Below are 16,290 nucleotides of genomic sequence, written 5' to 3'. Positions count from 1 at the left end.
TAAAAATAAAGGAATTTAATTGGTTCACTTATGTACATCACTGAATGTTTAAGCTTCTCACAGCACAATTGTCCTTTTTATATACACCTTAAAAAATTGTCCCTTCTCACCCAAGCACCAGTTTCACAATTATTGTTACTATGTTTAAGAATATCAATGGAACTGTAACAAAGAATGTATGTAATGATTATAATAAATAGAAAATAATAATAGTTTATTCAATTACCTCGAACCACAGTCCTTATGGATGTGACCAAATGCAATACTTTTGTTTTTACTGTAGGAGGTTCACCAAAGCCTTGGACATTTTGCCATGATGCCCAACCAACTAAGAACAATTTCAGTTATATTATACAAACATTTAGGACCACTTTACATCCTCTTTATGTTTTATTAAAATTACAGTATACAATCCATATAATAATGATTTGTGAGTCATTATTAAAAGATAAAATACAATTATACCAGATATTAACATTAAATTAAACATATTTATTAATAAAACAGTATATAACTTTATATATACATCTCAAATAACGGATAAACAGATAACATAACCACCAAATCCTCAGTCATTTAATGTTTATCGGCATATATTCAATGTAAACTCTGAAAAAATCTTAAAGAGATAATTAATTATAAAATGGCGTACCACCAGATAGGAACCTCTCTTCGTTTAAGATGCAAATCGCGTTCAAACACAGCAGAGTTGCTTCAAAAAGGGTCCACAAAGTAAACGCCATGTTATCGATGGAATGATACAAACGTCATCGTCGAATGCAGCGCCACGAAAAAGAGGAATACCTCAAATATTTTGAGCAATCAGTGACTACAGATGTAGAAGACTGGACATGCCTTTGTTTTCGAGGGGTCATGATTTAGGGGGTCCCAGACACCCCCAGATTAGATTAGGTGTGCGTATCCCCTGTGGCTCGGGGGAAGTAGAATACGGCCACGGTATCCCCTGCCTGTCGTAAGAGGCGACTAAAAGGGGGATGTAAATTAGATGTAAGAGTAAATGTAACGGGCGAAGCGAAAGTTTGACGAACTTGTATTCACTTCATGCATTTTGGTAAATAAATCAAGTCCACCCTTTTCAGTTATTAATTATTTTATTCTCCTTTATGGGTCAAACCCACGCTTCCTAATTATTTATTGTTGTATTTCTCTTTATGGGCCTTGCGGGGACCACGCTTTCCAGTTATTGTTTATCCTATTCCTACCCTTTATGGACCAAGACTTCCCTTGACAGTCATTTATTTTTTTCATTCTTTTCATGGACCTCGCAGGGACTACTCCCAAATCACTGTATCCTCGTATTCTTTGTATTCTTTCCCTGCATCCCTTGCATTCCAGCACTTCTTATATCCCTACATTCCTTGTGTTCTTGCGTTCCTTACATCATCGCATTCCTTATATCCCTGCATCTCTAGTATCCCTGCAACCCTTATAATAAATATATTATAAATATAATAATATGGTCACTGGTTCGAGTAAAGGTCAGTAAAGGTAAGTAAAGGTAAGTACAGGTAAGTAAAGTCTTTTTTCAATTCAAATTTAGTTCCTTTTTTTACCGCCAGAGGGCGCTGATTGGACGTTGAAAATTTAGTTCACATTTTTGCCGCTAGAGGGCCAAAATTTTGGCGTGATTTAGTTCCTTTTTCTACCCCCAGAGGGCGCTGATCAGACATCGAAATTTAGTTCGCATTTTTGCCGCTAGAGGGCCAAAATTTTGGCGTGATTTAGTTCCTTTTTTCACTTCCAGAGGGCGCTGATCAGACATTGAAAATTTAGTTCACATTTTTGCCGCTAGAGGGCCAAAATTTTGGCGTGATTTAGTTCCTTTTTCTACCCCCAGAGGGCGCTGATCAGACATCGAAAATTTAGTTCGCATTTTTGCCGCTAGAGGGCCAAAATTTTGGCGTGATTTAGTTCCTTTTTTCACTTCCAGAGGGCGCTGACTCGACGTCGAAAATTTAGTTTAAATTTTTGCCGCCAGAGGGCCAAAAATTTCCAGTTATTTATTATTTAGGGATGTAAAGACAGCAGGGATGTGAGGAATACGGAAATGTAAGGGATGCAGCGATATGAAGGAAGCAGGGATGTAACGGATATAGGGATATAAAGGTTGCAGGGATGTAACAGATGTAGGGATATAAAGGTTGTAGGGATGTAAAGGAATCAAGGATGTAAAGGATGCACACCGGAATAATAAAATCAACACGTTCTTCTTGCTAATGAGTTTATTCAATAAGCTAAGAAGATAAATACAGCAAATTAAATGAACGATAAGGGTGTATGTATGTTGTACAGGTAGATCCGCACCCCTCGTCGGTCGCTGTAAGACTAAGCTTCGCTCTGGGTCGAATGGTTGATAATGGTGCCGCAGCCAGCTGGCTATGCAACAATGCTGCAAAATGAGAAATCTAGTTTACGCATTTTGCAATAATGTTTACTTACCTTTACTTGAATCAGTGACTGAAATCTTGGGAAATTTCACCCCCACGGTAAAACAGGCACTATGTCATATCGACTGTGTTCCGTACATACTGATTTAACTGTGCCTTGGGGTGTCTGGGACCCCAATACCATGACCCTCGAAAACAAAGGCACGCCCAGTCTTCTTGGATGCGTAGTCACTACTGCGCGATTCCTCGTTCCGCTGTCTATCGATCGAGATCGATTCGCCATCTACTGTAACCCGCCTGAACCAAATGACCCACGGCGCGGTTCTTGGTGGCAAATTCAAATTAAAATTCATTCGTTCTTCCATTTAAACCTGCCTGACACTTCAGTAGTACGCATTATCATTTGAAATATGCAATTTAGGCAAAATGAACAAGTGAAAAGAATCTATGTTCTTATAGATATTACCATAAATAGAATGCTTTAACCTATGGCTTTAACCTATGGACTTACCTTGAAGCAATTCTTGAAAGAATCATTCAACTTTGCAATAGACTGTTACTATGTTAATGCAACGAATTGTTACGAACATTATTCTATTTATAATGATTGACTGACAAGGTGCACCTTCTTGGCACTAACGGCTTTGGAACGAGAACCCTCTGAGCCGTTCTAACATTCTTCTAGATAATTCGATGCATTCCATTTAATTGAGTTAGACGTTAATGGTTGACGACTTACTTATAGAGGACATACGACGTCTTCGCTATAGAAGAGTTAATTTCGCGTTACCCCCGTTCGTTCATGACCTCTATCATAGTTTCATCACGTATCATTCTTGAGCATACATTTATCACGTGTAAGGAAATTCGTCTATTTTTCCCTTATCTCGTGTGGATTCAAGGATTTCGATAACGTTTGACGTAGACGAAGGAACATGGAATCTTATGTGCCCACCATTATCATTTCTGTTTTAATTAACAATGGTCAATGGTTTAATGAGGAGACTTAATAAATATTAAAGACCCTGTTATGGAATAGTTTTGTCTAAGTGGAAAGTACACCTGAGTCACATGATTGACAAGTCACGTTTCCGGAAAAGCGCAGTAACAAAAGTAGGGCGATTATTTGAAAACAAAACCGAACGATGACTGTGAGTTTTCTGGTTGCATAATAGACCAGACACAGTGTACGTAGGAAAATTGTCCCAAAGCCAATTCGTATGTCTTCAATGATATCCTTTGAATTTTCAGCTATGACTAATCCAAGGAAATAATATTTTCCTGTATAAGAACAATTTACTTAAAACCTTCATTTCCTTAAACTATGAACTTTCATGATAAATTACGACCTGAGCATGTGGCTGCTCGTTAACAATAAAACAGCGTTGTGCAATAATCGTTGCATAATTACCATGCAATTTTTTCATTGCAAAAACTGTATTATTATTTTCGACTCGTAACAGGCGTCATTAAATGTTTTCTGATGATAGATACTTCCTGCAAAATTGTTTGAAGCCGAACGAATTACGATCTTATCGCTAGTTATCTCACGGCTCGTTCTATGATGTAATTTGACAGGTCAAAACTTTAATGATCTATCATTTGCCGGTTGAACTTAATAACTTCGCGACTGTACACGAGTCTGGATAGCGATTTTATTAAATGGTATCGTTGAGAAGTGAAACAAAACGTGGACTTTGCTCGGCTACATAGGCCAAGGGAAAAAGAGGGTCGTGTTCATGGACGATCCGGCGAACGATAGTTATCGATGCAAACATCTTTTCGCCGCTCGTGTAATTATAACAAAATAGACAAAGCTTGCAATCATTCGACTTCCTCGTAAACAATCGTCATCTGTTTGCGCGGTTCTCCGTTCGAATCTACCGCCCCGTATCACTCGATTACCTTTTTTCTGCGCACAATAGAAGGTCTTGAAACAGCAATAAATGCTTCAGCTGTACAATTAAAAATTATGTGACAAGATATGACTGTAATTTACGAGATACATAGTATCGTTGAATTGGACTAGGCTAAGGGAATGATCTAACAGTAGTTCGTCTAATTTAAATGAAGAATCATAATTGGGGTCGTAATTAATAGGACAACCTTCTTAATTATTCTAAGAACGAATGTGTCTTTCTAATATTAATTAATTCAAAATTCAAAATAGAATATGTAAATAAACGTATGTAGCTATTTGAAAATCGGTATGGGAATGGTTTAGATTGGGGACAGTGATATTTTACGAGGAAAAGAGGTGGGGGTGCCCCTGTTGATCCCAATATTTTCTGGAGAATGTTTCTACTACAAGTGAAGTGAAAAATTCTGTGAAAAAATTCATTTTAATCGTAGATCTATTTTGGCCCAATAAATATCAACATATTGTCAGCAAACGTGAATACGTGTTCCTAACGCGATTACTGTACACAAGTAGAGGGGTAAGCGTATCTTCGATTGGTCGGTTCCAACAGAGGGCGCCTAACCAGGTCCGGGTCGATGTTGCTAAAAGCTGCAGCGGATGAAGAAACATCAGTCGCTGGAACCTCCTCGAATAGCGTAGAGACGTTTCCACGTTAGAGAAACATCTGAACTCCATTTAACTTGAAACAGTCTTGTGCATTCATTTCCGTGATACAACCGACAGATCCATCCTGTAAACCCGTGAAAAGAAACTCGGTACCCTGAAGAGAAACTCGATAATCGTATTCAGCCAACGGAGATCCATTTTGTTAAAGCGGTTCTGTAAAAAAAAGGGGGCTTTTGCCAGCGATTCACCAGAGTGTACCAAGTGCAAAACACGTTGTTGATCTGAAACAGAGAAAAAAGCAAAAAGCAAGAGAAAGATCTAAACGTGTAAATAATTAAAAGCAGCGTGGAAGAAGAGACGAAAATTGAAGACCGGCGTGTAAAGAGGACGGTGGGGCAGCACCGTGACTATGTAAACTACCAGCAAATACTTTGTGTGAGCGCGTGCGCATAACGGAGCAACCCGTAGTGACAGCGTTAGAATAGAGACCGAGAATAGACAACGTGGACTACGATTGATAGGCTAAGTAAATCGTGGAAAGTTAAGGGTATTTCCGAATACCAAAGGAAACTGTAGAACTGGGCTTTCCTTCGAACAAAGACAAAGAAGCTCGCAAACTGGCTCCAGAGGTGAGGATCAAGCAAATTGGAATGAGGGAGGACCTGTTGTCCATAATACGGCACACAAGCAGCGATCATTTTTCGGAAGAACTTTAGCCGAAGAGTCAACGGCAGAAGGGACAAGGAGGAGAACTAGCATTAGACCGCTAACTGTTTACGAGTATACCGATTCCGTACAAAATAGAGGGCTCTTGCTAGCTGGGATATTCAAGCAGAAAACGTTGCCAGGCTCCCTTTCATCCTTCCTGTCATTGATTCCATTCTTACCTGTTGGTCGCCCCGTTTTCCCCCCTCGGAGGAAGAAGCAAAAAAGAAACCCTCCAAAACAGATCTGCTTAGCTGGTTATGCCCTGGGCCGCCGCCTGCCTTGACCTGCTGGCGGCTCCGATTTTTGGTCATTGTCCCTCCGTGAGGAAACCCGCATTGCAAGTCGGCATCCTCCAAGAGGGAAGCGACAAACCTATCATAACACTGGCAGCTAACGCCGATACGTTCAGCCTGAGGAACTCCTTGAGTGCCGACACCATGGCTCCGAGTGCTGAGGAACAGCGCCAAGGTAAAAACCATGCAACTTTTTCTTTCAGCTGATTTTTCAAGAACCACAGTATTTATTACTAAGGACATTATTCTTTTTTGTTATTTCAAAAATGAAAGCGCCAAGTATGCCGCGAACGTTATGCAACGCAAAACACTCGTCGATGTATACACACGTTGCATAGAAATGCAGTAAACAACGTGCGTTCGAAATACATAAACAGGAAACTCGATGTTGTATCGTATCTGTTCCCGAAGTTGTAGGCGTTTCCGAACTGCATGGAAGGACGTTCGTTGCAAATTCAGTCGAAAACTGGGTCATGGTTCCGCGAACTAGGAGCTGACGATTAAATTGTCGTAACAGTTGCTATAAATACCACCGGATGTAAATAGATTTTCGTGTCACCGGCGATCACAATAATTCGGAAATTCGCGCGATAAAACGTGCGAAACGTTCGCGTTTGTATTTTAAACTTACGGCGCATTTCTAGAAACAGATAAGCGTGTTGTTCCAATTGGGATAGAAACAGAAACGAATCGAAGTCGTAGAAAGATTGGCTGAGAAAAATGTGTACACTCTCCGTACACTTGTCACGCTTTTATCGTTCTAAAGATACATTTATCAGGAGGTAACTTAATGAGCTTGAATAACCGACGCCTTGTCAAACAGTAGCATGCATTGATAAAACGGTATCGCGACTTTTTTAACTATGTTACTTATCAGTCTCTTGTCACAGGAAGACGCACGTACCCTCCGTTTGCCTTCAATGATAAGTTTCTCTATTAATGAAAAACATGATTGACGCGAATAGAGTAAAAAAAATGGAAGCAGATTACGATATTCAACAAGGTTGCAATCAATGAAAGACGTCAATTGTTTTTATTTTGAAAATGTTATCTCTTTTATCTTTCAACTTATGATAAATTCTATTCTTTTACGATCGAAACCTTTCAAAGAAGCCATTTTAGAGATTTCTTATTATTAAAACATACAAACTTTCCAAATCTTATAAGTATAGAAATCCTTCCATTGAATTACGGAATATTAATCGCGCTTAAGCAGCTCGGAAACGAATGTCAAAGCAGATATTACGATAAAAAAATCTATCGATAAATCATAGGATTAGTAAGGTTGGATTACGACGTCCTTGATACGCCGATTCCATAATCAGATAATTCAAGAACAGATTAACTACGAGGTGATAACTATTAGAGAAATATAAATGATCGATCAACAAACAGAATCGCGCTATTAGACGAGATATAAATGATACGAAAATATCGAGGTTCGAGTGAGGAACACGTGTGTAGGATTCACGAGCGGGCAATTAACGATTGCGTCAGGTAGACATTGTTGGATATACATATTCTACAAGGTGTGATCGATTTTGTAATCTAATCAGCCTCGAAACGTGAAATCACTCGAGATAATAATGTCTTCGGAGTAACGTGGAACGCATGTAGGAATTCGTTGACCGCCTCGATGTTTACCTCGACGATAAAACGTGAAAGGAGTGAATACAAACGGGAGAAACAGTCATTGCGGGAAAGAAAAAGAATCCCGCCAAGGATACCCCATACGGGATATTGTTAGAGTCACGTTTGTGAAACGCGTAACTGCAAACTGCAGTCTGCGTTGCACATATGCTAATTAGATGAAAAACACCTTTGTGCATTTGTCGCTATAGTTAGAGTTCGTTATAGTCGTTGCACGTGCGTTGGCTTTCACCGCATGACTGTTATTTATAAATACCACGGTTAAATATTAGGTTGATCCATAAATACTTATCGCTTTCTTTTAAAATACCATTTTCAAGAATTGCATTATCGATCGTCTAATAATATATGTTGTCGTCTGTAAATGTTGTCTCAATATATTTTTATTTAACAACAGGAACGTTTTCTTATCTATCTGGTTATGGTTGTTCCAGTTCCCTTATCAGTCGTTTATCTAAGTGAACTATTTGAGCTCTGGGCGTATCACTTATTATCGGGGTTAAATTGCTTAAAATTGTAGAATCATTTTTATACCGGGTATTCCTCGTGAATAAATCGTGAAAATTCTTTTTCTTTTCTTATTCGAATACACGTAGAAATTGCATCGTTCGTTCTGATGCGAAGGTCCTCGGACAGGGATGAATATCGATTTTCCACCAGTGACCTTGTTTTTGTCCATCGTATAAAAGCGTGAGAAGTATGCTAGAGGGGTTGCGCCGTTGCAAGTGCAATCATTAATTCTCTATTGTACTACGAAGGACGAAAATTGATTTTTGTTCGTTTAAACGTTCTTTGTTTGATGTTCTTAAAATATAGGAAGTAGTAAAAGAGAAGGCCGCTATTTATAAATAGTCGCTTTGATATTATTGAAAATATATGCAATAAATTTTTAGGACTTTGACTAGTAATTTTACCTCGCATGTTTATGTAGAGTCAATAATTAATTTAACATCAAATAGTATAAATTAAAAAGGTGTAAATAGTATAAATTAAAAATCCTATCCAAATAATGATGCAATTAACCCTTTCACCGCTTATGGAAAGCCACGAGTCTTTAAACTAAACACGTCCTGATATAATTATTTTCAAATTTATATAATACTCCATTATCTTATCGTTCTTAAACGTTGCAAAACAGACTTGGCAAAACGCTACTTAAAACGAAAATGAAAATTCATTTCTGCACCTATGTTAATCATTTTCTCGATTTTACTGTGACCTGTAGTCGGGAACTTTGATCACTTAACGTGACAGTAATGTAATTCAGCCTATCATTTTTTTTTTTTGTACCTAACGATAGGAAATGTTAATTACTTAATATTATTCTGCGAATATTGATACAAGTATCGTGACAGCTGTACACGCGTACACGCACATACGCAAGACCATGACGATTCAATGCCTGAATAATGAATCGGGTGACGACACGTCTCAGGTCAACGGACGGGTTATTAAGCTAAATTTAACATTGTTTTATGGGAGAATTCTGATTACGTAGCATGCTCGATCGTCGATATCGGAGAAGATTCTGATCGAACGTTGAATCAGCATCGATTACCAAGCAGGAAACTTCCGTTCACCGGTGTTTTGCTTTGCAAAGCATATCGGTCGCAACAATGGAGTCGTATCGAAATCGTGAATGCAAACGAAAACTTGAATCGAAGCTCTTTGATCCCAAGATCATGAGGTCTAATTCGTAATTAATTTCGTTGACGTACTAACTCGCTGCCAACTAATCGTAAGATACGTGACCGAACAAGACGGTAGATAATCGCGAATGACGAAATTGTTGACTACCCGAGATACAGAAAATCTCGTGGCTCAGAAGAATCCTCCGATTATTCTTTAATTCGATCAAGTGTAGTTGACCTTTATCGTATAGCTGTGTCTGAGGATCTTTCGGGTAAAAATACCGCCCGATAACGCTCGTTGAACTATGTTATCGAAAGAATTTTTATAACAAGATAATTCGTTGTCAGCTTTATGTTCTCCATCTGTTTCCTCTTATCTTGTAAATAACCGGCCAAATTTAGCGTCGTAAAAACCCCCCTAATTTTTCTCTTTTGCACTGTGTATATTTGGAACGAAACCAGTGTATTTTCGATTCTTTTCCACGAGTCGACGATTCAATCTCATCGCTCGAAGTCGCGCGTACGTTTCTACGGATGCGCTCGAGCTGAGAATCAGGAATTGTTTGTCAGGTTTACTACCTCGAACTGGCTATCGCGAAATCGTGAGCCAAAAGCACTCGTGCAAGAGGCGAATTCTAAATATAAAGTTCACCGATGTGGTGGTTCGCAATGTGGTGGTAGCCAGCGAAGGCCTCAGTGTTCGTTAGATATTCGAGCAGTTAATTAGTGCGAACAAGTAGCGAGTTAGCCTCGCTGCTGGTAACATTGATACACGTTCAACGCTATCGATCCAACATTGATTGGAAACTCGAGGGTCGAACAACGTAGCGATATACAGTAGGAAAGATGTGTGTGATCGGTAAGAATAGTTCTCGTATGTTCTGCACATCGATCCACTCTTGAACAAAGAGATTTCAATTCCAGCACGCGAGCAGAATTATAACTATTTTGTTCTTGTATGCACGCGATTTTACGTACTGCGAAATAACCATTTCACGAACGGGAAAATGTAATTAGAATTCGAGTTATTAAAGCGAATTGGAACAATTGTTTCTAAGGAATGAATCACCGGCTTTCTTCCTGTTTTGCACGATTTGTAATTGAAATCTCTGTTTCCATATCGAATTACGTGTGCATTCACGTTACTTATGATCGAGTGTTAAAATGTTAACTGGGGCACCGTTTGATCGGCCAGCTGCCAAAACTATTTTATCCAACTTCTAAAGTAGACTCGTTATATAGGGGATGGATCAGGTTGTTCCTGACAAAACTGCAGAATATATTTTGCAGATATAAATAAGAAACATGCAAAATCTGATACTTGCAAAAATTAAGCCTTTGCTATTTTTTATAATGAACCTTTATATTCTCTGGAAAGACCCAGATACCTTATATGTAACGAGAAAATTAATTAAACAAAGAAATCGTTTGATCAACCGGGCTATAAATGGAAACTTTTCGTTTTAACAAAGATCTCTGTGTTTAGAGACTGTCACCGGTTATGCAACAACTGATTCATTATTGTTTCTATTTCTTTCAGAACCCGGTAAGGAGAAGATCGCGGTGAGGGCACCGGGGATAATTAAATCACCACGGAAATTTGCAGGGGTGGTGATCGCAATGTGCGGTTTACCAGGTCGTGGAAAAAGCCAGGTGGCACAGTGCCTTTCGCGCAGGCTCAACTGGAATGGCGATTCCACCAAAGGTGGGAAATCATTCTCTATTTGTCATTATCGTGACACCTTGAGAAAGAAACCTGTAAATAAAGCTGAAAGAAAAACAGCGATTTTTGCGATTTAATTATATATAACAGCTGATCAATGTTCATAAGTTTTCCACTTTTTTGTTGTACATATCATAAGATCATTTTTATTTGATCACTTTATGTACGTCACGTAGATCGTAACTTATGATTTATGAGTTACCTTGAATGATTTGATCATTTCCTGATGCACATCTTGTAAACAGATCTGCAGATCTTGTGGATTTACTCTGTCAGCGGTTTTCCCCAGTATGCAACTATTCTATTTATTTTTCATAGTTAGATCCTTTCTATTCAATGCCTCACACGGTGCTATCGCACTTTTTGAAATGAATTTATCACTTTTTATGCTGGCTCAGAAATTACACTCCAGAATTTTTATTTTAATCATTTAAATTTGAATATCGTTGCAGTAATGAGAGTGAGCGAGTATAGAAGAAAAAGACTGGAACCATATGGAGAAGCAGTGTCCCACGAGCTATTTCGTCCAGACCATACGGCGAACGCAGCACTGAGGGCCTTGGCCCAACGGGACGCCATGCACGATTGCGCTGCATGGCTTGCAGCTGGAAAATCCGTAGCTGTAAGCATCAAAAACGCATTTCGAAACACGAGCAATAATCGTGAACACCATTTTGAAAACGAAATCCGAGACCAGACGAACGAAAACGTGTGTTGCCTTTGGTTGTCTTCCAAAACAGCCGCTCATGAGCGACCCAAATTATCAATCATCATTCAAAATCGAAAAATATCTAACTCTTCACAATTATAGCATTGTCATCGTTTATTACTGATTTCATTGAAATATTGATTCATACCAAGGCAATTCGGTAGATTATAAAATTGATCCTAATCAATAATCAAGATTCCAAACAACCTTGATCTCATATTTTGGTTTTGAAAAGATGGATAAGTAAGAATTGCTCAGGATTGCTTGTGTCTTGGAAGACAATTTCTCACGGTTGGAAAATAGTGGACGCAGAGTGTGAACAGTTTATGCAACGATATTTTTTCCCTCGCGTTGGCGAGTAAACGCAGGATCTGTAATGGCGGGGTGACGATTAAACAGGCCGGTCGAGCCGGTCTTGGCTCGTAAAACTACCTTTCTCTGAGCTCGATACCCGTCGTACGAGTTTTGCTATTTTTTCCGTCACCTTGCGGTACGACTTTTGACGACCTCAAAGGGCTATGGGGTGTCGCGGATACTTTAAACTCGCCTCGTTTACTGCGAAGTCGGTCGCAACTTGATATCTGAACTCGGAGATATACAGAGTGTCCAATGTTTAGCAGGACTGCATGTTCAGTAGATCGAATATTTCAGTTTACTTTTAATTTTATATTAAAATGAATAATGTTCAAATTGTCGAACTTTGCTTCGATAACACAATGTCAGTCGTTTACATAATGAATTTTATCGTCGTATTTTAAATATTTTAACGATAGTAATACGACACCCATTGCGAATTGTTCATATTATCTCGTTGCGTAACAAAATAGCTGATAGAAAGTCTAACGCGTTTTCATGACATAAAAGTATCGCGAAATAGCACTTATGTCATATCAATTTAAAGTTTAAAGTTTAATAAAAATGACCACGCAAACCCTTTCTTAGTGTTCTTAATATAAAATGGCCGATTGCCAGTTACACCAAACACTGAACGATTTCGAAACATATAAACTCTTGTACGAATCGATGACATAAATGCACCTCGAAATAGCACTTATGTCATATCAATTTAAGGCACAAAGTTTGATGGAAACGACAGTATAGACGTTTCATCAATATTCTTAATACAGAAATGAAAGAGACTTATAGTGTACCTGACATATATTCCTCGGAATGACCTGCTGAACACGTGGACGACTCTGTATAGAAGCTCGAACACTTGTGAATTAATATAGGTAATCGATCGAGTATTGGCAAGAAATTAAATTCGTAATAGAGAAGGGGAACACTGATGAACCGTAGCAAATCGCCGCAGTTAGTTTCATTTCTTTTGTCTTGTTTGAAGATCTTGGACGCCACGTTGGTGACCCGAGCACAGCGAGCCGAGGTCTTCGACTACTTTTCCGGGCAGCTCGGTTACCGCGTCCTTTTCGTCGAGTGCGTCTGCGACGATCAGGTCGTGCTGGAGCGAAATTACAAGGAGATATTGCGGCACAGCACCGATTACATTGGTATGGACCCGGTACTCGCTCAAGAGGATCTCAGGCTGAAGGTAGCTCATTACGTCCGACAGTACGAACCGATGGACGAGAAGAATTACCCGAGGATCCGTATCGACACCGCTACCATGGACATCGAGATGCACATGGTTTCGGGTCACATCGAGACCAGCTTGTTGGGATACCTTGGAAGCGTCACCCTCGTGCCGCATACTCTTTACTTCTCTCGGGTTAGTATAATGATCGATCATGCCCCTAAGCTCTTAAGGCTTCTTATTCATAACTGTCAATCGAAAGACGTAACATTCTGACGCTTCGAGCCTGGCGCATTTATCATCCTTGCAACTTGATCATAAATTTTACATCATTATTAATTTCTAGTAACAATGTCGTAATTATTCCTTAAGTGTTCATGATAATAAATACTGATAAAGTTCCCTGAATCTTCATTGAAGTATTTCCTGATACAGTCAGGTTTTGAATTTGCTACGCAGAATTATGATCCAGTTTGTGATCCTATCTTATCAGTCTCGTCTTCGCAACGATAGATCTTCAATGTTTATCACTTAAAATTACAAGCGCCTTATTTACCGTATCTCAATTGTTGACTCGTTTAATTACGTTTCAGAGTATTATGTTCCGTCCGGTAAAGATAGTCTGTTTCCTCGATTTCAGCACGGTGAAAGCGAGTTCAACGTGTTGGGTAAGGTCGGCGGTGACGCCGTGTTGAGCCCACGTGGCGAGAGATACGCTCAAGCATTGGCGACAAAATTTAACGCGATGCGTATTCCGGATCTTCGAGTATTGACCAGTCGCCTTCGAAGGACAATAGCGACAGCTCGAGGAGTGGAGGCGCCGCAGGAACACGTGGCGGCTTTGAACGAGCTCCATGCCGGAGTTTGCGAGGGTCTTTCGTACGAGGAGATGCAGGAACACTATCCACAGGTAACATAAGGATCCACAGAAAATAAAATAATGAAATTTTTCGACAAGGAACCTCAAACCAAAAATCTTTACTCCAGGAATTTGCATGGCGCGATCAGGACAAGCTGCGCTATCGTTATCCTTGGGGAGAGAGCTACGTGGACGCGATGCATCGCGTCGAACCAGTGATAGCCGAACTACAACGATCCCATAATGTCCTGGTAGTGTCCCACCAAGCTGTCCTTCGTTGTATCATCGGTTTCTTCCTGGATAAGAAACCGGAGGAGTTGCCTTACATGGAGGTACCCTTGCACACTATCATCCGAGTAAGCAGTCACGGTTACAACTACAAGCTCGAGTTCTTCAAGTTGCCCATCGAGTGCGTGAACACGACTCGGGTGAAGCCGAAGAACTGCAGCGGCGATAGAACCGCGGACGACGCTTTGATCACCGTTCCCGCGCATTTCGATCTACCGGATCCATGGAGAAATCCAGGCAACGGGCCTACCCTGGTGCAACAGCACTGAGGTACCGTTCGATCCACGATCAAGTCCATAATTCGATCTCTCTTGGGCTGCAATTTCCGACCATTGCAGTAGTTACACGTTTCGCTATAGTCGGTTCGAATTGGGAACACCTAAGAGGATGGATCAAGGAAGTCGATACGATAACGAAGGGATTCGTTTAGATTAAGATACATTTAAGATTAGAGCAGCAGTACTGGAGATTCATGTATCCAAGTAGAAAGAAACGATTTCCGTTCGATGTGAGTAGTTTTAGAGAAAGCGATAGGCTCGAAACGCTCTTGTTGGAACACGAAATTCAACTTTCTTCAACTTTCCTCCTATGTTTCGTTCGGATCCTTTCATTTCTTATCTCATCGCTAATATTATTTTCCTTTCTTTCATCGATTAGCAGTAATTCTCTGAATCCTGCTGCTTGAGCCCTCTATGTGTTACGTTTAAGTGATTTAGTTTAAGCCATCTTTTTTAGATATAGATAAATTTATCATTTAGTCGTGTACCTTGTATCACGTAATCGTACCTTTACATATAAGCGAATTGACAGGCAACTTTGAAATACCTTTAACACTTTGACTGCCACGTCATTTTAATATTTTTAATTAGACTTACTTTTAGCGATTCCATCGGATACCAGGTACAATTTGGAAAATAGTAATTTTACAAAGCTGACATTGAAACGTGCAGCCGTCAAAGCGTTAATCAAAGAATATTGCATATTCGGAACAACGAGAACACCAAAAACTATTTCTGAATAACGTGTTAGATTTAGAATCTAGATTTAGATTTTCCTTCTTCCCTAGTCCGTAAAATCTATCTATCCTTAAGAAGTTAACGAATCATACAGAATTGAAACGATGTTAGAATTTCAATAATAACGATAGTTTTAGCACCTTACAAAGTTGCCCGTCGCATACACCGATGATATTGTTGTTAATGAAAAAAACAATAATTGTATTTTAGACTACAGAAATGACGTGAAACGTCCAATTGAGGTACGTGCATTTTTTTTAAGCACACGATCGACGATATGTTTAAACAAATTCGAATTCTGACATTGTATAACGAGGTTGACACCTTTTAGAAGTGTTTTACACCTCGGATGAAGTTTTATGTGAGAAACAATCAACGAATAATGTAATTATGCGAATGTAGAGTTTCCAATGCGAGAGATGCGTGATTTCGTCGATGTGTACTAATCGCGTTTCGAGTAGATCAGCTATCTCGTAGACGATATAAACGTGCATAATATTTTTGTTAGGAATCGAGTGAAGATCCTCGATGATTTATACCACGTATAATAACACGGAGGATTCACATACGTAGAATGTACTGATCTGGAAAACGAGAAAGACAAAATGCGCCAATCATACGAAGTCTATATGTTAGGAAGAAGACAGCGATTTATTTTTGATAGAAGTTAAACGCGTCTGCGTCCCAGAATTTCGACAGAAATCATCTAGTCGGGCGTCAACCCATTGGCGAATATTTTGACATTCTTATTTTTTTTTTATCATCTAAGGGACGTAATGAAAGTTTGCGGAGCGTTTAGAAGTTTAAGTCGTATCGTAGATACCTTTTGTTCTTTTTTCTCTTTTTTTTTTTAATTGTACATTATGAATAAACGTTTTTTCTTTTTTTACAAAAGATCGCAGCCTTCTCTATTTATACATTTCCTGAATAAATATAAATCGTCATTC

The 16,290-nt window shown here is 39.3% G+C and overlaps 2 protein-coding genes across 3 annotated transcripts; one reads left to right on the top strand and one right to left on the bottom strand.

The window, feature by feature from the left end:
* Positions 1–796, bottom strand: LOC114872759 (immediate early response 3-interacting protein 1). Its single transcript, XM_029180339.2, has 3 exons — positions 653–796; positions 227–328; positions 1–162 (listed from the first exon to the last, which is right to left on the bottom strand). The coding sequence occupies exons 1-3, from the start codon at positions 741–743 to the stop codon at positions 107–109; spliced, it is 249 nt and encodes an 82-aa protein (XP_029036172.1). The 5' UTR covers positions 744–796; the 3' UTR covers positions 1–106.
* A 4,109-nt stretch (positions 797–4,905) lies between these two features.
* LOC114872713 (6-phosphofructo-2-kinase/fructose-2,6-bisphosphatase-like) lies at positions 4,906–16,237 on the top strand. 2 transcript variants are annotated; one of them, XM_029180235.2, is made up of 6 exons: positions 4,906–6,111; positions 10,758–10,922; positions 11,393–11,562; positions 12,992–13,375; positions 13,821–14,090; positions 14,168–16,237. In XM_029180235.2, the coding sequence occupies exons 1-6, from the start codon at positions 5,901–5,903 to the stop codon at positions 14,594–14,596; spliced, it is 1,629 nt and encodes a 542-aa protein (XP_029036068.1). In that variant the 5' UTR covers positions 4,906–5,900; the 3' UTR covers positions 14,597–16,237. The 2 variants fall into 2 exon arrangements, with proteins under 2 accessions (XP_029036068.1, XP_029036069.1); XM_029180236.2 differs by lacking the exon at positions 4,906–6,111 and adding an exon at positions 9,909–10,076.
* The last annotated feature ends 53 nt before the right edge of the window (positions 16,238–16,290 follow it).

Source organism: Osmia bicornis, chromosome 14, assembly GCF_907164935.1.
Source record: "Osmia bicornis bicornis chromosome 14, iOsmBic2.1, whole genome shotgun sequence".
NCBI lineage: Eukaryota > Metazoa > Arthropoda > Insecta > Hymenoptera > Megachilidae > Osmia > Osmia bicornis.
Note: the sequence above shows the minus strand (reverse complement) of the source record. Positions and strands in the feature narration are given on the sequence as shown.